Source organism: Vigna unguiculata, chromosome 10 (assembly GCF_037176805.1).
Source record: "Vigna unguiculata cultivar grain cowpea cultivar isolate G323 ecotype 2 chromosome 10, ASM3717680v1, whole genome shotgun sequence".
Lineage (NCBI taxonomy): Eukaryota > Viridiplantae > Streptophyta > Magnoliopsida > Fabales > Fabaceae > Vigna > Vigna unguiculata.
Genome location: NC_140801.1, coordinates 9189715 through 9216599, shown reverse-complemented (window position 1 = coordinate 9216599; position 26885 = coordinate 9189715). Strand labels below are relative to the sequence as shown.

The 26885-nt window shown below is 37.7% G+C and overlaps 2 protein-coding genes, 1 long non-coding RNA gene and 1 other non-coding gene across 4 annotated transcripts; all 4 read left to right on the top strand.

Annotated features, from left to right (window-relative positions):
- Positions 1-480: 480 nt before the first annotated feature.
- LOC146882097 (receptor-like protein 54) lies at positions 481-2130 on the top strand. Its single transcript, XM_085667916.1, has one exon. The coding sequence runs from the start codon at positions 663-665 to the stop codon at positions 2064-2066; it is 1404 nt and encodes a 467-aa protein (XP_085524042.1). The 5' UTR covers positions 481-662; the 3' UTR covers positions 2067-2130.
- A 574-nt stretch (positions 2131-2704) lies between these two features.
- Positions 2705-3862, top strand: LOC114165197 (uncharacterized). The gene is made up of 2 exons (XM_085667917.1): positions 2705-3407; positions 3513-3862. Exon 1 carries the CDS (start codon positions 2851-2853, stop codon positions 3397-3399), a length of 549 nt encoding a protein of 182 aa, XP_085524043.1. The 5' UTR covers positions 2705-2850; the 3' UTR covers positions 3400-3407; positions 3513-3862.
- A 306-nt stretch (positions 3863-4168) lies between these two features.
- LOC146882096 (uncharacterized) lies at positions 4169-7246 on the top strand. Its single transcript, XR_014984994.1, has 3 exons — positions 4169-5691; positions 5844-5922; positions 6949-7246. It is a non-coding gene; the product is annotated as an uncharacterized LOC146882096 (long non-coding RNA).
- Positions 7247-24780: 17534 nt separating this feature from the next.
- LOC114167974 (small nucleolar RNA R71) lies at positions 24781-24887 on the top strand. Its single transcript, XR_003600573.2, has one exon. It is a non-coding gene; the product is annotated as a small nucleolar RNA R71 (small nucleolar RNA).
- The last annotated feature ends 1998 nt before the right edge of the window (positions 24888-26885 follow it).

Genomic DNA, 26885 nt, shown 5'->3' with positions numbered 1-26885 from the left:
CAGCACACACTTCTAAAATTACACTATGAGAGGACACACACCACTGTGCTTTTATCTTATACCATTTCTCTCCATAAACCACAATGCCAACGTCTTTCCAGCCAATGCCTATTTGCTTGGCGACGAGTGTTCCACGTTACTCCATTTCAAAAATAACCTAATATTCAACCCTACAATATCCAAAAAACTCACTCTTTGGAATCAAAGCGAAGATTGTTGTCATTGGCATGAGGTAACATGCAAAGAAGGTCGTGTTATATCCCTTGATCTCAGTGGAGAGTCTATCTCAGGTGGACTTCTTAATTCATCCGTTCTTTTTGGCCTTCAATATCTTCAAAGCTTGAATTTGGCTTTCAACAACTTCAATTCAGTGATTCCCTATTAACTATGCAAATTGAATAATTTGAGGTATTTGAATTTTTCAAATGCTGGCTTCGAGGGGCAGATTCCGCCTGAGATTTTTCATCTCAGAAGGTTAGTTACTCTTGACTTGTCTTCAATTTCTTCACCTCATAACTTGAAACTCGGCAAGCCAAATATAGCAATGTTTTCGCAAAATCTTACAGAAATCAGAGTTATATCTAGATGGTATAGCAATATCTGCCAAAGGACAAGAATGGTTTCAGGCTTTATCTTCATTGCACAACTTACGTGTTCTAAGCATGTCATCATGCAATATCTCTGGACCTATTCATGCTTCCCTGGCTAAGCTTATGTCTCTCACTGTTCTAAAATTAAGCTACAACAACATGTCTAGCTCCGTGCCAGATTCTTTAACAAATTTGTCCAATCTAATCATTCTACAACTCAGAAGTTGTGGCTTGAATGGTTCTTTTCCGAAAGATATCTTCCTCATTCCATCATTAGAGGTCCTTGACATCTCAGACAATCAAGACCTTATGGGTTCTTTGCCAAACTTCCAACCACGTGGTTCTCTTCGCGACTTGAATCTTAGCCAGACAAGCTTCACAGGAAAGTTGAGTAATCTAATTACTTTATGCCTATTGCATAACAATTTGTCAGTTGATATATACTCTAGATATGATCGTGATCCGTCACCCTTTCCTGCTCTAAGAAATATAATGTTGGCATCTTGCAAGTTGAGAGGAATCCCTAGTTTTGTAAAAAGTCAATCAGCATTACTATATCTTGACCTTGCTGACAACGAGATTCAAGGAACAATACCTTACTGGATTTGGCAACTTGAATATGTTGTTCACTTGAACCTGTCCAAAAATTTCCTAACGAAATTCGAAGGAAGTGTATGGAATTTTAGTTCAAACCTGCTGCTTCTTGATCTTAGTTCCAACCAACTACAAGGGCCATTTCCTTTCCTTCCAACGTTTGTAATTCATTTGGACTACTCAAACAATAGATTTAACTCGGTCATTCCAGCGGACATTGGAAATCGTCTCCCTTTCGTAAGAGTGTTGTCTCTTTCAAACAACAGTTTTCAGGGACAAATCCCTGAATCCTTTCTCAATGCTTCAAGTCTTCTTCTGTTGGATCTTTCTCGCAATAACTTCGTTGGAACGATTCCCAAGTTTTTTGCTGTGTTGACTTTTCGGGTGTTAAACTTTGGTGGAAACAAACTTCATGGATTTATTCCTGATACTCTGCCAACTACATGTACGATACAGCTATTGGACCTAAATGACAATCTCTTGGAGGGTTCCATCCCAAGATCTTTAGCTTATTGCCAGAAACTACAAGTCCTAAACCTTCGAAGAAATATATTAACAGACAATTTTCCTTGTTTCTTAAGTAATATTTCTACCTTACGAATCTTGGATTTACGGTTAAACAAACTTCACGGGTCAATTGGATGCTCAAGAACCAGTGGTGATTGGGAAATGCTCCATATTGTTGATGTAGCCTCTAATAATTTCAATGGTGCAATACCAGGAGCCCTATTAAACAGTTGGAAAGCAATGATGCGAGATAATGTTAATGTCGGACCTGAATTTGGCCACTTATTCATTGGTACCGTTGATAACTATGATCCCAAGAATTTTAAGGATTTATTATCACACTTAGACAAAAATATCGCAGTAAAAGTTAGCTAAACTTGTTACAAACATATTTATCTGTTCATCACCAGGGGTTCATTTAAATTGAAATTTGTAAAAATAGGTCCGTTGAAATTTTTTTTATAAAATTAAGTTAAGTTGTCAGACGGACGACATCTCAGATGAAGTCGTCCTCTACCCTACCGATTTCCTTTTTTTTTTTAAAAAAAAGCAAAACCGTGCTATGAGATATCGATTTCTATTCGCATAAAAAGGTGAAGTTGTCGTTCTGCACGACGACTTTACTTTTAGTTTGTTTTTTATATAGTTTTTTTAACGCTGGTGTAGAGTGATGGTGAGAGTTGTTGCAGACTGATGGTGAGAATGGAAACTGGTTTCAGGCTCATCCAGTGGATGCGTGGAGGCCATGTTTTGGTTCTTTTTTTATCCTTTCTCGTGGCAACTTCTCAGCTTCACAAAATAAATGCTCCAATTCATTGTTTATTTATTTTAGTAACGGTACCCTTATTTTCTTGCACTTTCTGTTAATATTTATGATGTATAACTTTAAATTCATCGCTCTTCGTTAAAAGAATTTTAAATCATAATAAATTTTAATGATAAAAAATATAAAAAAAGATTAAAAGTGAAGTCGATATATGTATGATAACGACTTCACTTTTTATATTAAACAAAAACCGGCATCTCAAAGTACGATTTTGCGTTTTCGAAAAAAAAAAACCGGTAGGGTGAAATCTCAAAATAATTTCAACTGACCATTTTTACAAAATACGATTTAAATGATCCCAAAATAAATAAAAAAAAGCCACCTATTGAGCTTATGCAGTTCAGGGCAATGATTGCTCTTAACTTATCAGATAATGCCCTCTCAGGTCATATCCCATCATCTATTCAAAATCTAAAGAATCTTGAATGCTTAGACTTGTCAAACAATTCTTTAAGTGGAGAAATCCCTAGAGAGCTTGCTAGTCTAAATTTTCTTGCATATCTGAATCTCTCGAACAATGACCTGGTGGGTGAAATTCCAAAGGGAACCCAAATTCAGACATTTGATGGAGATTCCTTTGAAGGAAATGAAAAGTTATGTGGGCCTCCACTGACCCGTAATTGCAGCAATATTGGAATGCCAACTCCTGAAACACCTCAATCTCATTCTAAGAGCTCAATTGATTGGAGTTTATTAAGCGCAGAGTTGGGATTTATTTTTGGCTTTGGAGTTTTCATTCTCCCTCTTCTTTTCTGGAAGAGATGGAGCTTTTGGTATTCCAAACATGTGGATGAGATGCTTCACAAGATCATTCCCCAGCTTGATTTTTCTTATGAACACCGACGAGGTCAGACACGTAGAACTCTAAGGAGGAGGTACTGAAATCTAAGGTAAAATAATTTTTTGATTTAGTTTCTACAATATGGAACTTTACACATTTTACGTGAAGTTTCAATTTTATATTTCTGAACCATTTTTTCTTTGATTTTGAGCAGAGTCGAAAAGTCGATGTTCATGCTCAACCAATGATGAAGTAGTAAGTAATATAGAGATGATTTTAGTGGTTGTTTCACAATTCCTTGGTTTAACATTATTTCAGGCTGAAAAATGGATATGATATAGATGAGTGATCTACGTGTTTTTCTCGGTTCTTTGACATGTGAGGACGAAACCGTATAAGAATCTTTATCTACAATATAATTAAATATATTAAATATAAAGCCGTGTTCTATTTTAACATTTTTTTATAAATAAAAATTGTACATCGTTACTTTTGTAATTAAATGTAACTTAGTAGATAGAAAAAAAATAATGTAAACATACTGCTACATGGATTTAAAACTTATTAAAAAAAATAGTCTTTCATTTTTTTAGTCTTAATTTAATTTTCATTTTTGAAAAATTCACACAATTTTATCTTTTATATTAAATGTCTTGAACCAGATTAAGAATATTTTATCAAAATTGAAGTTGTTAATAAAATAGTTTGTTTCGTTTATATAGTTAATATAATTTTAGTGTCAATTTTAATAAAAAAAAATTTGGTAAATTTAAAAAAAAATAAATAAAAATAATTAAATTAATCATTTTTTTTAAATCAAAATTAAATTGAAAGTGAAAAAAAAAATTGGATTGACATTTTTAAACAAAACAAAGAGAGTAGTTAAACTAATTATTAATAACGTATGTAATTTCATCCTTGTGCTCTGAGAATATGTCATGACTGTTGTTTTCTTACGGTTATAATCTTTATTCTTTTAGTAATGACTTTGTTTATTCTTCACTGCAACACACATGACATTATAATAACAAATTCATCAATTCAATATACAGTTTGTCACTTAATTCACATTCACCCATAAATAAACAAAAACTAATTCACTTAATTACATCTTTAATTGTTGAAATTTTTTCTCTAACTCCGTACTTACATCTTGTTGTATAATTTGTTTCTTATGTAATGGATTTTTTCTATCTTTATTTATACTTTCTTGGTTTTGTGTAATCTTGGTTTGTTTCTTGGGTGTCTTGCGAAATGTCTGTGGTACAGTCTCATCCAAAGTGAATTGTGTAACAGCTAAGTTTTAAACTTGAGGAAGTGTTGTATGTTGGTGAAAAGTGGTTTTAGAAGGGAGGATAAATAGGAATCGTAGATATTTTAAAATCATTTTACGTAATAATCATATTAATAAGGGTTAAGTATGTTTTTAGTCCCTGAACTTTGGTCAAAAATTGGAATTCATTCCTGGTTGAAACTTTGATAAATTTTGATCCCTAAACTTTAAAATGAATGAATATAGTCTTTTTAACTCAATTACGTTGACTTTTTTCAACATGTCGAATGTATTTCATGTTAATATTGAAGTTGTTTATGCCGTTTGACACATTCTCGACTCAATATTTACAGAAAATGCATTCAAATCTAAACAAAAGTTAACAAAATTGAGTTAAAATGACTATATTCATTCATTTTTTAAAGTTTAAGGACCAAAATTTATCAAAGTTTTGACCAAGGACGAATTTTAATTTTGGGTCAAAGTTCAGGGACTAAAAACATACTTAACCCTATTAATAAAGTAAAGGTAAAGACAATAGAATGTACGGTTCGGTCCAAACACTGAAATTATGTCCAAGAAACTCTTGCTATCTTTCACTAGAAGGATATACAACATCGATTATCACAAAAATAAATGTTATATTGGCTTTGGGTGACAAGTTATCTCAATATAACAAATTTTATACCTCAATTTATTATTTTAACTGATGTTATAATTATATTTTTATGCAAATAATTAATTTAAGATGTTTGACATTTTTTTACATTAAAGATATCTACATTGGTTAAAGAACCAATGAAATTTGTTATAAATAACCAATGTAAAACGTACTTTCTATATGTAAGATCCTAGAAAATAACGTTTTAAAAGTGATAGTGGTTTAAAAATAGTGAGACTCGATTATTTTAATATTAAAAAGTTTTAGCATAAATAGAATTGTTATAAACGAGATTCATTATTTTAAAACACACCATCTCTCTAGAAACCACTTTTCTAGAGTCTTTTGACTTCTCTCTAGAGGTTCTATCTCTCTGGTCGTCTGATTGAAGAATCGAAACCATAGGATTGATCCTCTCGGCAAGCTCTTCAAATTGGACCGATCAGTTTCTTCGTTCGTGTAAGTTGAGTTTTCGCTCTCTTTTTTTGTTTTTTGTTGCATGCGAGCCATTTTTCGCTTGCATGCGACGTTTTAATCATCAGGATGAGTCTCTGTTGATCAGTGATCATAACGGTATGTCTTGATCGTTCTTGTGATGTTTCTATGTGTAGGTAGAGCATCCTGTGGAGTTAGAGGTGTTGATGTTTTTAAGGCGTTGACGTTTATAAAGATGTCGAAACAGGATAACAGGTAAGGGAAGCTAACTGTTTTGCTTGAATTTCGTATAGAAATCATTTTGATGACTCGTATAGAAATCATTTTGATGACTTTGAATTGCATGATTGAGTATTGTATGAGTGCTTTAACTGTGTAATTGAGTGTATGATTGGATTGTGATAGATTTCTGGACTGTTGCATATGAGAACAGATTGGGAATCTGGTATTTTCGCCTAAGCGAGCAGCTCTCGCCTAAGTGAAAACACCAGAAACTCATCCCCTGTCTCTGTGCGAGATCTCGCCTAGGCGAGCTAGTCTCGCTTGAGCGAGAGTCACTCTCGTCTAAGTGAGACAACTTAGCCTGAGCGAGAATTCGCCCAGAGTTTGGGTTTTTCTCTGTTTCGAACCTCGCTCAGGCGAGAATGACTCGCCTAAGCAAGAGAGCCCCTTTCGCCTAGGCGAGACCTTCCAGCTTGGGCGAGAACCTCTGCAGTTGAGTGTTACTTTCTTGTTCGAATGGATGAAGCTATGTTTAAATATTAAAATTTTGAATGTAATATGTGTGGTGAAATTTCATGAAGTTGGAATATGAGAAGAAGTGGTTGAATTAGAATTTCAAGGGAAATTCAAAAGAGTATGTTAGTGTGTGTAAGGACGTGAGGACTCCGTATGGGTTGGTATCTTGAAACTCCAATAATCATTCACGCTTAGATAGAGCAGAATGGATTATGTCATGAGGAGTAGCAGGAGGTCCTAGTCTTTGGACTTGATCAAGTCTTAGACGCGAAGGGGACTTACCCTGTGAGTGGTTGGGTGATAACCCCTTATGTCCAAATTCTGCAGAGTTTGGGAACCTTCACAGGTGCAAGCCACCTAGAGATCCAATGTCGCTTACATAATCCGGATATCGAGTCTAAAGTAATATATCTGCATTGCCTTTGTGGTGGCTTATGTGATTCTGGTGAAAATGAGAAAGATTGCATGATTTCTGTTTATAATTGAATTGTATGATTCCTTTAATCATATTAGCTTACCCTTGCTTCTATGTGTCTGTCTCAGGTTGTATGTTTCCTTTTGCGATGATCACCTATTCGGTGGGAGCAGATGTGGTTAAAGTGTCAAAGGCATTTCTAGAGGATGAAGAGCCATCATTTAAGTGTAGAGGAGGAGGTTTCCAGTGGGAGGTTTAGCAGTGGGAGGTTTAAGTATAGAGTTTATTAGTTTAGTTTAAGTGTATAAGTGATATATTTTTATAGTCATATTTTTTTTGTAAGACTGTATTAATATATTGTGTACACTGGATTATCTGTTTTGGGACCATGATGAAACTCCCTATTTTTATTTTAAGCTGCTAAAATTGGAATGTTACACTATAGATGTGATTATTGATTTACAAGGAATAAATATTTTTATAGATTTATTTATAAGATTAAGAATAATGAAGAAAATATTTGTATTGTAATCTTTAAATTTAGAGTCTTCTTCTATGAAACTTTGAATTATTTTATTTTACTTTTAGCCATGATTTGTGACCGGATAATATCCATCAAGTCTCATCTAGTGAGGTATATTGTATCGTTTAACAAAAAGAAAATTCAAATATCTTCCCAAACCATCAAAAATTAAAATTGAAAGATATATTTGAGAAAAAAGTCGCTCATAGAAATGGTCGAATTGTCCAACTCTAACATACATAACAAAAACATTTTCTCAACAATCCTAACCTTCGAAACTCAATTTAACATAATGAATCATATGTATTTCTAGAATATGTTGTATTTCTAGAATATGTCATTATCATCAATAAATTATTTGCTTATTCATGTTCGTTTAATTAAATTCTGAATTTATCAATCCAGCTTTTATTTGTTACTTAATTTAATTCTATTTTAGTAGTTAAGAATATTACTTTAACATTTTTAATTAATCACGAAATCATTAGAACTTCGTTCTTCAATATTTTACATTTACACCTTTTTAAAATTTTGTATTATAATTTTTTAATGTCTTGATCGCTTTCATTGCAAAAAAAAAAATTATTTATTCACATTTTTATATCTAAGAAAAATAACTACACAAAATACATACAATATGTTGTTACTATTTTTCAAGGAGAATTTATGTTGTTTTTGATTATGTCCACAGAAAATGATTGCCTAGGATAGATGGATTTTAATAGGATAATATGGGTCAAGCTAAAGTGCTAAAATTGTCACACTACCTGATTAGAATGTTAATTATATTTATTAGACTATGTCAAGTGTGTGATAATTAAATATGTTGTCACGCTAATTGATTAGGATATTAATCTAGTCAATTAGATTAAGTCTAGAATATAGACTTTAGCACTATCAGTAATATAATTGATTAGATAGATATCCTAATCAATTAAATACATCAAAAAACTACTTTACTCTAAAAACATATCATTGCATCAGTTTTAGGTTACGTTTTCTAAAGCAAAAGATTTGAGAAAAAGATTAATGAAGGGTTCTTGGAGCATTTTGCAGTTGTGCTTCATTGCTCATCAAAAGTGATGATCAAGAATTCATGAAGATGGTGTAATACTGATACCAAGCTGATGAGGTTACTCTGTCGCGGTACTCGCTGGAAAACCTCTTGAATCAGTGTTCTACTGATTGAAACTCGCGGCATGCGAGGAAAATGCAGCGGAATACTCAGGTTATGGTGTTTAGCACTCGAATCTCTCTAGTTTCTCACTGGTTTGGGCCAACCCGAAGAGGTAAAAACCTAATCTAGGGTTTAGGGTTTGAGCACAGACGAAAGGGGGTGTTCTCAACCAAATTTAACATTTATCTCAGCTTGTTTACAACGAAATGACTTGCCATTTTATAGATCGAATGGCAATTGTGAGAAAGAAAACAGAAGAAGGAAACGGCAAACGACAATGGTGCCGTAAAATGAAACGCGAGCAACAACCCTAAAGGTGGAACGCGTGCGAGAGAAAAAGCAAACCCTAACAGAGGATGCACTTTTTAGTTTGAGGGGAAGAGAGGGTTTTTTCTCGTGAACTGTAGCAGCACGCCATTCTCTCATGAAGAGAGGCTAGTTGGAAGGATTGGGCTCGGGCCCAATTAGGTTGAAAACAGTTTGAAGAAGCGTGTTATGTGCAGATGGAAGAGCAAGCCACGCGTGGATAATTTTTGTGCTGCACATGAAGGAACGAGAATCCCGACCCATGCTGGAATCAAATTGAAATCTGGCTGGTGTGATAAATGGTGGTGTAAGTGATTGAACTGGAAGAAATTGGGTTGTGGCAGTTCCAACATTATGGCCCAACAGAGGAAGCTAATTGGAAGCATTAGTATGAGAAGATTTGGGTCGCAAGCCCAATGCCAAAGACTTCAATAATTGGAAGCTTGGAAAAATATGCTACAATTAGCAAAACAAACCCAGTTATAACAACTTTTATTTAATTACAAAAAAAATATATAAGAATTAAAAGAAACGGACATGGGCATTGACCCAATGCTATAAGCTTTGATGGGGTCACATCATCCCCTCCCTCTTGAAGAGGATCTGTCCTCAGATCAAAAGGGTTATGAAAGGCTCACAACAACCAAATTGAATGGTCCACCTGGATCAAACACATATTTGCAATAGTCATCAAATAAAATTGTATTAAATTCATAATGACCATGCAGTATAATTGCTTGAGAAATGTGTGAAAATGGCTTTTAAAAATGGAATAAGGTGATATCATGCCCACTTCACAGTGTTTTACACCTTGACTTAGATCATTTGTGAAAAGAGTTTTATAGTCAAAGTGTAGTTTGGCACAAAATGTTGAGGAGGATGAAATAAGTGAATGAGATGAAGAACAAAAAGTTTGAGAAGGAAACAAAACAAAAAGATTTAATGAAAAAGTGAGAAGAGTTTAAAGATGGAAAAACTCCCTTTGAAACTTGAATCTTCATGTAAGGAATTGATGAAGGAATTATCACCAAATCCTTAACACTGAGTTCCTTTTTTGTTTTGAAATACTCTTTAACTCTACCACTTGTGATTGGATTTCAAGCTCATTCTCTTGTCTTATTTTCGCTCTTGCTTCAAATTCTTTTCTCTCATTCTATTCTTTGACTTTACTTAGACTCTCCTCTTTTGCCTTTTCTTCCTCATCTCTTTTCTTCTTCTCAATTTTCTTATACTCCTCTTGCTTTCTTTTCTTTTCCTCTACACGAAGCTTTTCGAGCTTTTCTTTTACTCTTTGCATATCAAGCTCTTGAAACTTTTCACTCAAGCTCCCGTGCTCACTTTTGTTTTTCTCTATCTCTTTGTTCACTCAAGAGCAAGTCCAAATTATGCTTAAAATCTTTTTCTAATCTAGAAAACTTAGCAAGATTTTAGATGAAAGCATCCCTTATGTAAATGAAGTTTTCTATCTTAACTTGTTGCTCTCTAGTTATCCTAAATGAAGGGGGAATGAAATGTTTCCACATGCATGCTTTCAATTCATAAAATGTATTAATGCATGATTCTCTCTCCTTTTGCACTCTAGACTGTCTCTTTTGCCACCACTCGGATGCACGCCTACAAACCTAGAAGTAACATGCCTAAGAATGTCTAATTGACTATACTTACAAAACAATGGTTGCACCAATTTCTCTGTATCCCATATCCAATCTCTAAATGATATTGGTCCTATATCTTCCCTAAAGAATGGAATATCACTATGAATGGTATGATGCAACTCATTACTATTACGCCTACCTACATGCACACTATTATACTTATCTAATTACACAATGCTATGCCTATCTAAATGCACACGGCTAGAAGAAGAAAACCTTATTTTGCAAACAGTTTTTTTTTAAACACTTGTATCTAAACAAATTTTTCACAAAGAACTTGAAGAATTTCAAAAGAGAAAATAATGGAAAAGATTTCTAGAGATATTCCCAGGAAAGGGAGGTGAGTCTCATGGACAAGCTTAGAAACCAAGCCTTTCCTAGTCAGAGATCTCTAAATTTCTTTCACAAAAATTTTTTTATTAAAAATTCAAAGGGAAAGCAGATTGTGTGAAAAACAATTTGTCAAAGTGTGAGAACAAAGTGAAATCTAAAGACCAAAAGAAGGTCAACTAGATGTGAAACGCATGGCACCTAGATATCATGGGACCTAAAACAGAAAGTGAAGCACACACAACAGAACCTGGACATTTAAAACATGAAGATTGAAAACATAAAAATTGAAAACGTAAATGAGACGAAAAAATTAAATTCTAAGTGAAGATACAAGTGGCCTTTGGAACCCCTTGAACCTCACACTAAACACGTTAAAACTATTACAAACTTTGCCAAGGATGGGATTGCTCTAAAGCATTTTCCTACCTAAGCTAAATGAAAGAAGAAAACTGAAATAATACAAATAACAACTCAAAAACCGTGACATCCAAAACAGAAATCACAAAATAAAAGAATGATGCAGTTTGCTCTCAAGCTCTCGGGCCAATGTTTGAAATTTGTCCCAGCTAACTCCTTTGAATCCTCTCGTGGTTGCACTCCTTCCAACATCATTGTGGTGCCCTCAAGTCCCACTCAATCCTGTTTCCTCTCGGCAGTGTACTCTCATAGTTGAGTCACTCACAACAGCTCCACCTTCAAGACAAAATTGCACCTACAAGGGTTGCCAAACAAAAGTGAGTGTCCAGAGCAAAGAAATCCAGGAAAAACAAGCGCTGCCACTTAAGAATAGCAAGTCAGAAAATCAATAAAGTTCAAAGTTAAAACTGGACTACATCAAGTGATGGATGTAATAGACAAACTCAAAGGAGAGCCATCAAACACAATCAAGAAAACAAGCTAACAAATAAAGAAGGCACACAAAAGGAACCTAAGGAATTGGTCTAGAATAAGATGAATAAAACCAAACTCAAACAAAGACTCAAAATAAGTTGAATCAAGAGCATATGCAATTGATATTGAAAAGAGCAGTACTAATTTTGTGAACTATGCAAGACAACTTGTATTTTGTTGTAACAAATAAGGTTTTCAAATTAAATCAAGATTGTTTCATTCTCTTTCATATGCTTTTTCTCATCATACATTCTTTTTCATTTTCTTTCTTTCCTTTTAATTCTCAAATATCTTAAACAACAGCCAACAACAGTAGCAATTGCCAATGCCAAATCAGTGAACAAGTGCACATGACAGAGTTCAAATGATTCAACTTAAAAAAGAAAAAAATGATGAAAAGCACACAAGACAGCAAGACTCGGACAGTGCATAACTAGGACCATAAATCAGATATCAACCAAGCCAGCTTTATGCAAACAAGGAAAATAGCATGCTTAAAGAACAATTCAGCAGAACAGATACAAACTGACGCTGAATGAAGACAATTAATATGGCCAAAATGAACACTGCATCAAAGCAACAAGTAAGGATACCAGACATGCAATTGGATTCAAAACATGCATCAAACTGCACACAAATATGAATAATTTGCCAAGTAAAGCCTCGGACAATGCATCATAATATCACACCATAGTCATGGATTCAAAACAGAATCTAACACAAGATAACTCAGTTAGATATAGAGAGTATGTCGCAACCGGAATCGCGACGAGACAGCGAACCAAAAAAGAAAACGTGTTTACAAAGATATTTGGAGTCGCCACCATATTTATTTCTGGAAAACTATGGAAAACCATGAAAATAAGACAAGTCTGCGGAAAAACCAAATTTTTGGGTTCGAGAGTCGGTTACGCAGAGGGAATGTGTTAGCACCCTACAACGCCTATCGAAGGGCGGTACCCTTAATTAAACATGCAAAGTTTATGTGGTTTTCAAAACATTAATTTTCCCTATCAAAAAAGACAAATAATACTAAAAGAAACAAAAATATTTTTTTTTTATTTTCGGGCCCGACAAGGATTGACCTTGGTCCTACGTATTCTCATTAAAAATGAGAAATCAGGGTTACGTAGTTCTTTAAGAAAAACATTTTGGAAAACTATTTGGAAAAGAAGATTTAATTTTTTTGGAGGTGAACCTGACAAGGACTGGCCTTGCTCCTACGTATCTCACAATGGAGAATCAAGCATCACGTAGTTCTTAAAAATGACATTTTTTGTTTGAAAATATTGATATTTTTATATTTTGAAAATTTTGTATTTTTTGGTGTTTTTGTACTACTTTATAATATGTGTCATACAACGTGAGCAGTCGGATAGATACTAAAAGAGAAAGAAAACTTTTTTTCTTGTATTTTTGAAAATGAGTGTCACGCGGTGCGGGTGACAAGACAGACACAATAAAACAAAAGAGAACATTTTTCATTTTTTAGATTTTTCTATTTTTTCTTTGTAATTTTTATAATTTAAATATTTTTGTTTTCTCTTTTTTTTGGAGAAGAAAAAAAATAATAACAAAAAAAGGATAAAAGAAAATTTAATAACAAAAAAAGGATAAAAGTGAAAGAAAAAACAACAATAGTAAGGTGCATGAGGAATGTGTGAGGTGCATGAAGTAAACATAAAACACAGGCCCAAAACAAGATAAACAAAAACAGGGGTGCAAGGTTATCAGTTATGGTGGTGCGCGAAGTAAAACATGAAACAAGTGTGGCAGGGGTGCGAGGTTAGTAAACATCATAGTAAAATTAAAATAGGAGTGCGAGATAAAGAAAAAAGGGGTGCACAAAGACAAAAAATGGGGTGTGCAAGGATTAAAGACGGGGGTGCACGAAGTAAAACATGAAACAAGTGTGACAAGGGTGCGAGATTAGTAAACATCAGGGGGTACTCACAGTAAAATTAAAACAGGGGTGCGAGATAAAGAAACAAGGGGTTGCACGGAGACAAAAAAATGGGGGTGTGTAGGGATTAAGGACGGGGTGCGCGAAGTAAAGATGGGTCTGACTGCCAGTCCAAACCCAACCTTTTATTATTATTTTTTTAAGATATCAGAAACCCTAAAGGCTTTATTTCTATTCCTCTTTCTTCCGCAGCCGCCGCACCACTACACCACTCCACCACGTCACGCCACCATGCCATCACGCCACCGCTGGAGGCCACCGACGACGCCATCTCCCTTCGCTCCATAGCGAAGCGCTCATACAATCGCGTCAACAACATCTCTTCTTCTATTTTCCAAGCGGGTTCGAGACAGTGCTGCGACCACCACCACTAGAGCAACACCGTCGACATTGCTCTTCACTGGTGGTTTCGTCGACGTCAAGGCCTCCTTCTCCATCTGCGTCGCGTTGGGGACACCAACTCTACGGCCAACTGTCGCACCTCCACCTCTGTTTGAAGCTTCAACTCGACACCGGCGATGCCACCGGCGATTCTTTTTCGTCTCTTGGTTTTACTATTTTCGATGGCATTGAATGTAAGGGGATTGGGTTTTTATTCTTGTGGTTGAGGCGTGATGGTCGGGCAGAGGGTGGAAGAAAGGGATTAAGACTCTAAATGTTATTTGGTGATGGAGGTCCATTAGTGGCTGGAAGAAGATTGAAGAAGGGGAATGTAGGTGTAATGGGTTCGTTTTGGATGCGGTTTACGCAGGTGAGCAATGAAGACAAGACAAGAAATAGGAATTCTATGGCATTTATGATGGTGTTGTATGGTAGCCATTATTCGATAATGGAGAAGTAAGAGAAAAAAATTTTGTGCTCTGTTCCTTATTGTTTTTACGCAGGTGCGATGGGAATAAACAAAATAAATAATAGATGTAACTATGTTCACCTCAAATCATCTCTAATTCATACATTCATGAACATCAATATCAAGTCACGATAACAGAAGATCCAATTCATACATTCATGAACATCAATATTAAGTCACGGTAACAGAAGCTAAGAAGGAGTTAAGAACACTTACCGTGAAAATAAAACTTAATGCATTAACAGCTTTGCTTCCGTTTTCAATTTTGATTAATTCTCTCCCTTTCTGATTTTTGGTGCCTTCCCTTCTCCTCTGTAATCATAAACCCCCCTTCATGAATCTCTCCGTTTTTATTAAGTAATTCTCTCTTTTGTTTTGTTCACTTTTCTCTACACCTTCTAATCTCGAGATGTGGGATAAGGTTGAGAGCAAATGTTACTTCCTGCTCCTTCAGCCATCATGACCATGGCCAGCTAGCTATTACAGGTCATTCCCAATACAAAAATCATGATAGCATAGCAGGCATGGGTCTACTGATAACAGAGACCTTATGTTACTTCAGCTTTCTTTCTCTCTTTTTTTTTTCTCTTTTTGTTGTTTTTTATTTGTTTTGTTTTTTTTTTTCTTTTTTTTATTAAACTAGAATGAAAGACGTAAAACAAAATAGAACTATAAATAAAGAAAGAAAAATAATATAATAATAAAATAATAGTAATAATAAAAATAAAAAGCCAAAATAAATAAAACAAAAACAAAATTAAATTAAATTAAAAATAAAATAAACTAAATAAGTAACAATAATAATAAAAATAAAATAAAATAAACATAGATATTTATTTTTCTTAAACTAAAACATATATTTATTATTATTTTTTACCTTTTTTATTTTATTAGTTATTTATTTATTTTTCTCAATTGAACTTTAATTAATTTTTTCTATTATTATTTCTATCATTGTTACCCGGACGAAATTGGGTATTGACAGAGTGTAGTAAGTTCAATAACACGAACTGAATCACTAAATCAAGATACTGAATTGAAAGCAAATTAAAGGAAAGTCCAGCACAAACAAGGCAGATATATGGAACTGTAGTGAGATGATAAGAGACACACTCTAGGCTAATAATTACAGATCATCAAAATGTGATGAAGTTGTCACAGAATAGACACGATGTGCAGTTTTTCCATTCAGATTCAAAGAGCCCAATAATGTATCAGATCAGCACATAGCAAACATTGAAAACACTGAAAAAAAAATAAACCAGCATTAGAAAAGAGTGGAAAACAAATTGCTGGCACTGGAAAGCAATAGACACAACCACAAAATCAACAACACAATGTGACTTATCAATAACAGATTGAAGAACAGAAAAGTGAGTCTGTGACAGAACAAATGAACCAAACAGCAAGGTGAATCAAGTGTAAAATCATCAGACCGTAGTCCAATCACAGGAAACAAAAATTATGAGATAGCAGCAAGTAGATATTGTGAAATGTTAGTCAAACTTCACCAAATGTGATTAACTGGCCAAGCATAAAAACAACATTGATTCAGCCTATCCTTTCACATGACCAAGCTTGTAGTTCCACACATAAATGCTGATATGAATCAGATGACACTGTGATGGAATGCGCATGAAATGCTTTGGTCACAGCAATCTTTGGCCAACAGATGCAAAGTGCATGTACCATACCTAGCCAAACTCGACCAAATAAGTAAACAATGTGCATATCGAGACCGCCAAGTATCCAGCCTAGGCCGAGTTAGCCTAACTTGTACCGGTTTTAACCTAAACTAAATGTCTAAGAGGACAACCTGCACCTCATATCACCAACATAAGCCATCAAGGCAAGTAATCGGTCTGGACCGACTACTCGAGCATATCTAGTAAGGTTACAGCCTAAGCCGACCACTTCAATACACTCAGTATGATGAAACCTCCGCATCCAATATATCTTAAGGGCTTGGGTTTGGGCCCTGGCCCACTCGCAAGCCCCACCTAGAGCCCAAGTCAAGGCCCAGCCCATGAAATGGTTAAACGTCATTAATGCTCTATAAATACGTGTGGACCCCATCATTTAAAGGTACCCATTCATTAATCACTGATTTGACTCTCTGAGAGCTTTGACTTACTTGAGCTTCGGAGACTCTTCTGCAGATAACCCCTCCTGGGTTCAAGCTGACATGTATCGACTGGGAAGAGGCCAACTAAGGAGATAGCGGACTACGTGGTAAGGTGACGCTTGTGCCTAACCTATCTTATTTGTTCTCTGCAGGAACAATTGGCGCCCACTGTGGGGCACGAGACGAACACCTTTAGTACCCGTTTTTTCTCTGAAGATGGTTTCTACCCGCAGCAGAGCTGGAGCGAACAAGCAAGCGGACGCTGGTCCCTCTGGACCTCCCAGCATCACCCCTGACTTGGCCGCCATCCTAGACGGCCAGGCAAAGATGCAACAAGAACTCGCAGACCTGAAGAAGCGTAGTGCTAAAGAAATGGAGGCGCTGAGACAAGAGAACTCTCGCCTCAGGCGAAGGATCGAGGCGGATCCCAACCTGAAGGGAAAAGCCAAAGAAACCTCTGAAGCTGTGAAGTCTCCGGCTTTCCAGCCTACAGAGGAAGAAAGTGAATACAATATCACCCCCCACACCTTCACCACCACCCAACAGACACCCGTTACCTCTACACATCCCCATCACTTTCCATCCGGTCAACCGGGGCTCACCGCACCCCCAACTCCCGCCCCCACCATCCCCACCACCCACGCCCCCTACAACATACCCACCGCCCTCCATACCACACATATCCCACCCTACAACCCACAATATCTTCCCACAACCCACATTCCTCCTCACAACATCACCTCCACCTTTCCTGCTATGATCAACCACCCACCCCCACCCCACATGCCCCCCCCACCAGCCCAGACGCCGCCACCCATTCACGGATTTTATCGCCAACACCCCTCTCCTGGCCTAGTGGGAACCATTCAACCTGAATCGCTATACCGGCGAAACCGACCCTGACGAACACCTGAAAGTCTACATCACCCATGTCACCCTGTACACATCCCAAGACGCAGTCTTTTGCAAAGCTTTCCCCACCACCCTCAAAGGCCCTGCCTTAGAATGGTTCACCACCCTCCCGCCCTACTCAATTGATAGTTTCGACATCCTCTCCCACATGTTTTCCACCCATTTCGCTGAAAGCCGCCCACATCAAACCACCACCATATCCCTACTGGGTATTAGACAGGAACCCAATGAACCACTCAGAATGTTCATCGATCGCTTCAGTAAAGCCACCCTTCGTACACCACACCTCAACCAGGAGATGATACTCCAATGTATGACTCTTACCCTACAGCTCGGCCCCTTCGCCAACAACGTCTACTTCCACCCACCCACCTCCATGCACGAACTCAAGCTACGTGCAGCCGACTACGTCCGCATGGAGGAAATGCAAACCCTTCACACCAAATTCTGCAATGACTACGCCGCCAACACCTCCAACCCCACCTCCAACCCCACCCCACAACCTCACCCATGCCCTAATACCCGTCCACGCTAACCCCGCCAACCTCGCTTCACCAGATACGCCCCCCTCACAGTATGCAATAGAAACTCAAGATTAGGACGACAATAGCACAAAGAAAACATGAATCAGTGGCAATATGCACTACAGAAAAATTGTGATTGATTTACTAGCAATCTCAAAACTCCAAAACATACACAATAACATAAACTAATGATGGAAAAACAAAACATGGACTGAAGCAAGGACAAAACCATGAACAATACTCAAATTAGGCAACACTACTACGAAATTATCGACATATAAAATGAACTAAACAAAACCTAAGACAAAACACGAGATTATAAAATTTAAAGCTAGGTAATCAAAACTGAAATTAAACATACTTGACATGCATTGAGCGGTAGAATCAAAGATCTAGACAGTTCATCATCACAATATTGATTCAAGGCAATTTGAACAATATTAAGGAATCAATTTCAACATAAAAAATACCATAGCATTGATTAAAACAGAGCAGCAACGAAAAAAAATTCAAAAATCAGAAGAACGCAAAGGAATCGAGAATAATACCGAACAAACATATGAAGAAGAAATAGAGATAAGAAGATTGACACTTATCTCGCGGTAGTTAAAGAACGAGTGGCTCTGAATACCACTTGATGAGGCTGCTCCGTCGCGGTACTCGCCGGCAAAACCTCTCAAATTAGTGTTCTACTGATTGAAACTCGCGGTATGCGAGGAAAACGCAGTGGAATACTCAGGTGATGGTGTTTATCACTCGAATCTCTCTATTTTTTCACTAGTTTGAGGCAACCCGAAGAGGTAAAAACCTAATCTAGGGTTTAGGGTTTGAGCAAAGACAAAAGGGGAGTGTTCTCAACCAAATTTAACATTCATCTAAACTTGTTTACAACGAAATGGCTTATCATTTTATAGATCGAATGACAACTGTGAGAAAGCAAACAGAAGAAGGAAACGACTAACAACAATGGTGTAGTGAAATGAAATGCGAGCGACAACCCTAAAGGTGGAACGCGGCGGGAGAAGAAGCAAACCCTAACAGATTCTCCTAACCGTAACAGAGGATGCACTTTTCAGTTTGAGGGGAAGAGAGGGTTTTCTCTCGTGAACCCTAGCAGCACGTCGTTCTCTCGTGAAGAGAGACTGGTTGGAAGGATTGGGCTCGGGCCCAATTAGGTTGAAAACAGTTTGAAGAAGCGTGTGATGTGCATATGGTAGAGCAAGCCAGGCGTGGATAATTTTGGGGCTACACGTGAAGGAACGAGGATCCCGACCCATGCTGGAATCAAATTGAAATCTGGCTGGTGTGATAAATTATGGTGCACGTGATTGAATTGGAAGAAATTGGGTCGTGGCAATTGATGAGTCATTATTTTCTTCCATTCCACTAGCCCTTGTGTACCCATTTGACAGTTGTTCAGTGCTTAATTGTTCATCTTTAGAGTGTTTTTCATCTGTTGGGCTTTATTGGGCCACTATTTTGAATTTGGACTAATTTCCTATTATTTGGACTAATTTTCATTTTTAATTATTTTTAGATATTTGGGTGAAGCAAATTTTGGAGCTTGGACATTAATATTCAGTTGTAGAGAGTCGCCACATCATTGCCACATCATTTCCACGTCATCTGAGTGAATGGACCAACATTAGAGGCCCAGGAGTGGCATCTTTGTAATTATGAGTGACAAAGTGGCAATTTTGTAAATATGAGTTCCAGAGTGGATGTGACCACGAGTTTTAGGTCTCTTTCCATGCACCAAGCCGCAACTTCATCTTCTATATTCTCCAACACAAAAGGATTCAAAGCTGCAAGGTATCCATGGACATCATCCAAGCAATTCAAAACATGTCAAGTACTCAGTTCAGTTCAGCTCAAAGAGAGAGTTGAAAGCAACATAACCTCACGAAATATGCATTGTATCACTCAAATCTCTAGGCTATTGTTTACTCTCAAAGCACCCCTGAAAAACAAACATCAACAAACTTGGCGAGCCTCTAGAACCAACAACCAAACCAAAAACACATGCGGGTCAAGATCAGAAGGACTTTTCAAGGTTGTAATAGGGCTGAAGACAAGGTGTGGAACATATGGATAAGTAGCTAATACACAAAGGAAATAGAGGAGCAATGGGGAATAAGTCTCAATCAAGCATGAAAGTAATCTCAAACACCAACACTTCCAAATATGGTTCTCAAACAATGCTCAAACCCAAACTCCTTCTTTGTTTTCTTTTCTTTTCTGTTCTTTTCTTTTTGTTTTCTCCTCTCTTTTTCTTTTTTTTTCTATACAAAGAACATGTAGAGAAACAACAATTTTGAAATCTCACCTGGGTATACAAATGAGCAATTTCAAGAACCAATAACAAGTGCGCGCACAACCACACTTGTTGTGCGCGACCACACTTAATTGAGCACCCATTCTCAAAACAATTCCAAAGCTCCAAAAATTCCTAAGGTAGGAATAATCATGGTTTCTCAAGCTAAGGGCTTGTAATGAGCTGTAGAACAATGAAAGGGTATGTAGGCTCAAAAAGGGGTATCAACGGAAACAGTTCAAGGTAGGCCCATCTGGCTGTAGGCTCACAGAACAAAATTGCCTAAATCATATCCCAACATGCATATGAATCAGTAAAGCAACAGAAAGAGTCAAACCAAGACCGTTGTGCAAGCATTCAAGAGGCATATATCACACAATCAAAGAACAAAGAGTGGCTCAAATTCTCACACAGGGTAAAATAATTCCAAAAGCAACTTGATATGCAAAGAGAAAGCAAGGATATCAGTCCACAAAATAACCAACAACTCATCCTCCAAGAGTGAAGTGAGTGTCCCAAACAGAAAACAAAAACATCACACTAATTAACATAAATTAACAAAAAGGAAACAATAGCAGACAGACCTGGACAAGTGCAATAAAAGTAAAGAAGGAGAAAGAAAACTCCCTGAATCATGGTGAAACACCAGTGGGGTCAAGCAGGGAAGTCTCCTCCACAACAGTATCTACTAAGGCAGGATTGTTGAGAAATGGCTTCAGACGATGCCCATTCACTTTGAAGCTCTTATCGGTGGACTGGCTTTTGATTTCAATTGCACCATAAGGATAAACATTAATGACAACAAAAGGACCAATGCACTTTGATCGCAACTTACCCCCATGAGTCCAAGTCTAGAGTTATACAGTAAAACTTGCTGACCAACAACAAACTCCTTTCTAGCTATGGAGCTACCATGGAATCTCTTGGTCTTCTCCTTGTAGAACATAGAGTTTTGATTTGCCTCCAGATGGATCTCGTCTAACTCGTTCAACTGCAGCTTCCTTTCCTATCCAGCTCGATCAAGAGAGAAGTTGCATGACTTGACAGCCCAGTAGGCTCGGTGCTCTATCTCCACTGGAAGGTGGCATGGCTTACCAAAGACAACCCGATAAGGAGACATCCCTATAGGTTCCTTGTAAGCAGTCCTGTGAGCCATAGAGCGTCCTCAAGTCTATTACTCCAATCCTTCCTGTTGGGCTGCACAATCTTCTCCAAGATCCTCTTGATTTCTCAATTTGAGATCTCGGCTTGCCTATTAGTTTGGGGGTGATATGGTGTAGAAAGATTGTACACGACCCCATACTTTTGAAGTAAAACCCCCATGGATCTATTGCAAAAATGGGTGCCCTGATCACTAACGATAACTCTAGGAACTCCAAACCTGCAAAATATGTGAGACCTAACAAAGTCCACAACAACTCAAGCATCTTTAGTTCTAGTGGCTTTGGCTTCCACCCATTTTAAAACATAATCGACAACAAGCAAGATGTAAGTGAAACCAAAAGAGACAGGGAAAGGGCCCATGAAATCTATACCCCCAGACATCAAACACCTCACAAAATTAGCATGGGTTGTTGAGGCATCTATTGTCTCCAAGAAATGGCTCCTCCTGCTCGTTGGCATTCCTCACACGTGCTACAAATGCTTCACGCATCCTTGAAGATGGTGGTCCAATAAAATCCGCAATCTAGCACCTTGCAAGTTGTCCTCTGTGTGCCAAGGTGACCACCAAGTGCAGATGAATGACAAAATTTGAGGACCGAGTCAATCTCATGGTCCGGAATGCATCTCCTAGTAACCTGATCACTACACATTTTCCACAAATAGGGGTCATCCCAACTGTAATACCTAGCATCGCTCTTGAGTTTATCACATTGAGCTATGGATGCTAGGGGAGGAAAAACAGAAGCAGTAAGATAATTCACAATGTTAGCAAACCAAGGTGAGGAAGAAGTAGAGAGTGTCAACAAACTTTCATCAGGAAAGTCACCCCGGATTGGTGAAGCATCATCAGTAGACCTCTCAATCCTGCTTAAGTGGTCTACAACCAGGTTTTGTGCTCCGTTCCTATCACGGATCTCCAAATCAAATTCTTGGAGCCAGAGCATCTATCTTATCAACCGAGGCTTTGATTCTGCTTTCTTCAACATGTACTTAAGAGATACATGGTTAGTAAACACAACAACAGGAGAACCAAACAGATAAGATCTAAACTTTTCAAGTGCAAAAACTACCGCAAGGAGTTCCTTTTCTGTTATGGTGTAGTTTGCTTGGGAAACATCTAATGTCCTGGAGGCGTAATAGATTACCCTCAGCTGTTTGTTAATTCTTTGAGCTAGAACAGCCCCCAATGCATAATTGGATGCATCGCACATCAACTCGAACAGGGATGTCTAGTCGGGCACCTGAATGATTGGAGTGGTGGTCAGGGCCTTCTTGAGGCAATCAAAAGGCTCTTTGCATCCTTCATCAAAGATGAAGTCAACATCCTTTTGCAGTAAGTTGGACAGTGGAAGGGCCTTCTTACTAAAGTCCTGAATGAAGCATTTGTAAAACCCTGCATGGCCAAGAAAAGAACGAACCTCTCGCACAGAAGAGGGGTAGGGCAATTGTGAAATAATTGAAATCTTGGCAGGGTCAACTTCAATGCCCTTTCTTGAAATAATGTGCCCCAATACTATGCCTTGTTCTACCATGAAATGGCATTTCTCAAAATTGAGAACAAGGTTAGATTGGATGCACCTATTTAAAACTATGTCCAAACTATACAAACATGCATCAAAAGAGGACCCATACACAGTAAAGTCGTCCATAAACACCTCTATGCATTTTTCAAGAAAATCACTAAAAATGCTAAGCATGCATCGCTGGAATGTGTCAGGGGCATTTGCATAGGCCAAACGACATCCTCCTATAGGAAAAAGTGCCAAAGGGGCAGGTGAATGTGGTTTTCTCTTGGTCCTCAAGTGCAATATGAATTTGAAAGTAACGAGAAAAACCATCAAGGAAGCAATAGTGGGACTTACCTGCCAAGCGCTCAAGCAATTGATCAATAAAAGGCAGGGGGAAGTGGTCTTTCCTGGTTTCTTGATTTAGCCTTCTGTAGTCAATGCAAACCCTCCAACTGTTTTGCACTCTTGTTGGAATCAACTGTTCTTTTTCATTCTTGACTATAGTGAGGCCTGTCTTTTTAGGAACAACATGGATGGGGCTGAACCACTGATTGTCAGAAATGGGGTAGATGATCCCAGCTTGTAGAAGCTTGGTCACCTCCTTCTTGACAACATCCGAGATGACAGGGTTGAGTCGCCTCTGTGGTTGTCTCACTAGCCTATCTCTATCTTCCAATAATATCCTGTGCATGCATGTTGATAGGCTAATAGCAGGAATATCAGCCAATGTCCATCCAATTGCCTTCTTGTTCTTTTTAAGAACATGCAAGAACCTCTGCTCTTGTTCAATAGTGAGGGAGGTGGAAATGATGACAGGCAGTTTGTCCTCCTCCTCTAAGTAGACATACTTGAGGTTGTCTGACAAGGGTTTCACCTCTAGAGTGCTGAATGCTGGTTGAATATCAGGAACCGGAGGGGAGGGAGAAATGGGTTCCACAACATGTACCTCAACATAACAATTAGATGCATATGTACTTCCTGCAACATGGTTAATGCAATCTAACTGTATAACATCAAAATAGGCTCAGGAGTGGGAACTTCAATGTTCTTCCCAGATCTCAATGTAATGGCACTCACATTTCTCGAATTCTCCACCGTTTGTGATGGCAACTTGTTAGAATTCTGAGCCTGTGCTTGGTTTAGTTGAGTGGCCATCTGCCCCATTTGATTTGTCAAAGTCTGGATTGAGGCCCTAGTCTCCTGCTGGAATTGCATGTTTTAAAGGGTCATCATCCTGACCAACTCCTCCAATGAAGTAGAAGAAGAAGGTGCAGGTGCTGCAATAGGAGCTGGTGTGGGTACAGGGGGAACCGGAGCAGCTTGTACAGGTGCAGGTCTTTGTTGTGGAGGTGGCTGCACATTTTGAAATTGTTGGTTTTGTTCCTGCTAGTTGCCCTGGTTTCCCCATCTCAAATTAGGGTGATTCCTCCATCCTAGATTATATCTGTTTGTTGACAAATCATGGTTTTGTTGTTGATGTTGGGGCCTATTGTTGTTAAAAATATTAGCTGCATAGGCCTGAGGAGTATCCACTGGTGTAGAAGAAGAAGCAGCAGCAGCCTGTTGTTGCAATGCTGGGTAAGAGTCTATAAAAAGATCAATAGATGTACAAAGGCCACAAACTCTTGCAGCTGGAGCTCTCTGATTGGAAGCAAGTTGGTTGACCAGTGTGCTAAGAGCATCAATCTTACTTTCCAACTTCTTCGTGTTCAGAGATTTGATGGTGAGGGCAGCTTGAATAGAGATTCTTGAACCTCTCCCAATACTCATAGAGGGTCTCCCCAGATTGTTGCTTGATGCCAGAAATTTTCTTCCTTATGGTTGTTGTCCTTGAAGCAGGGAAGAACTTGGAAAGGAACAATTTCTTCAGGTCATCCCAGCTCGTGATGGACCTGGGTACTAGGTAGTACAACCAGTCTTTCGCATTGCCCTCCAACGATGAGGGAAAGCCTTCAAGTATACATGGTCTTCTTGGACATCTGCGGGTTTCATGGTGGAACAGGCGACATGAAACTCCTTCAAGTGTTTGCACGGGTCCTCACCTACAAGGCCATGAAACTTTGGCAACAAGTGTATTAATCTAGTTTTTAACACATATGGAACTTCCTCCTCAGGGTATTGAATGCATAAACTATCATAAGTGAACTCTGGTGCAATGAGCTCACTCATGGTCCTCTCATGAGGTGGAGGAGGTTGAGCCATGTTATCAGTATGAAAATCAAAATGCTCAGAATAAACAGTATGCTCAGAATGCAAGGAATGAGGAGTGTCAAGAGTATGATGAGAATCAGAAGAGTTAGGAAAAGTCACTGAATATTCAGCATGCAAAGATGGATTCCTAATATGCCTACGTCCTCTATGGAATGTCCTATCAATCTTAGGGTCAAATGGTCGTAATTCACTTGGGTTTCCCCTAGTCATGCACCAAAATACATTAATTCTAGTGATATTGGCATAACATAGGGTATAACTACAAGTATACTCAAATGAACTCCAAATGACTTGAAAATTTGTAGGATTGTCCTTTGAGTGCTCAAACAGAACCACAAAAAAACTCAGATCAAAACTCAAAGTACAGGTATTTTTAAAAGTTTTTTAAAAGTGGAAAAATGAAGAAAAATCACAAAAAACATTGCTGAAATGTAGAAAATGGCATTTTCTGGAGAATCTGAGTTCGCAAACCAAAAAAGCAGGTTCCAACAAGGTAGGAAATCAAATTCCACCCCAAATGCATATAAAACAATAGTGATTCTGATAACCAGAGCAAAAGTTATGGTCCTCTGAAGTTTGACTAAAAATCAGTCCAAAATGTTTTTGAATCTCTCAACTCAGACCATACCAACTGCTCCAGCTATTTTTTCCATCAAGTTCAATGTCTTAGAAGTCGGGGAAAAAATGTCAAGTCAAAACAAGCCCCGTAGCTACCAGAACAAAAATCCAGAAGTTAAATGTCAGATTCAGACACTATTCATGCACTATTCACTACTACAAATGACACTATTCACGCACGCCGTGACACTATTCACTCTACTACACAGACAACATGCACACTACACGAAAACACAAAGAAACACTACCACAATGAACATACACCAACTCAACCACACTTGAACTACACACACACACCAAAACACTGAACACAAACACACTGAAAATTTTACTTTGAACAAAACGATTGGTCCCCGACAACGGCGCCAAATTTGATAGAGGTCGTACCCTACCAAATTAAAATAGATAAAATGCAGTATAGGAAAGTGAATCAAGTCGTCTCCCAACGACCAATATTTTCATTCAAAGCTTAAATTTCCATATGAACACAACAATAACACAAAGGGGGGGGGGGTTTGGCAGATTCACACAAAATTGCTAAATTCTAATAGAAACGGCGAAACTTAATTAAACATAGAATTCAAAATATATTGATTCCTTGATTCCACTGAAAATCCACCAATCACAGGTTACTAAATCAATTATCTTATTCAATTTACTCTCATAAAATCTGAATTAATTAATTATGCGAAAATTAACACAGCTTCATTATGCCATTAAGCATACCACACATTCTTCTTTCAATTTCACACACACACAGATTAAGCAACTGTGGCAGAACCCGAACTCACTAAGCATGACAAGGGTTCTAAAATTGTGGAAAACATGGACCCATGATTAAGCATCACAAATTCCATTTCATTCAAAGCTACGAAATTGAATAGGATGAAGAGAAAATAGGAAGTGGAGTGCACTGCAAAACATCAACCTCATGGTTTCAATTCAATTTCTTCAAGGAACCAATATGAAAAACTTAGCTAGACATGGAAAA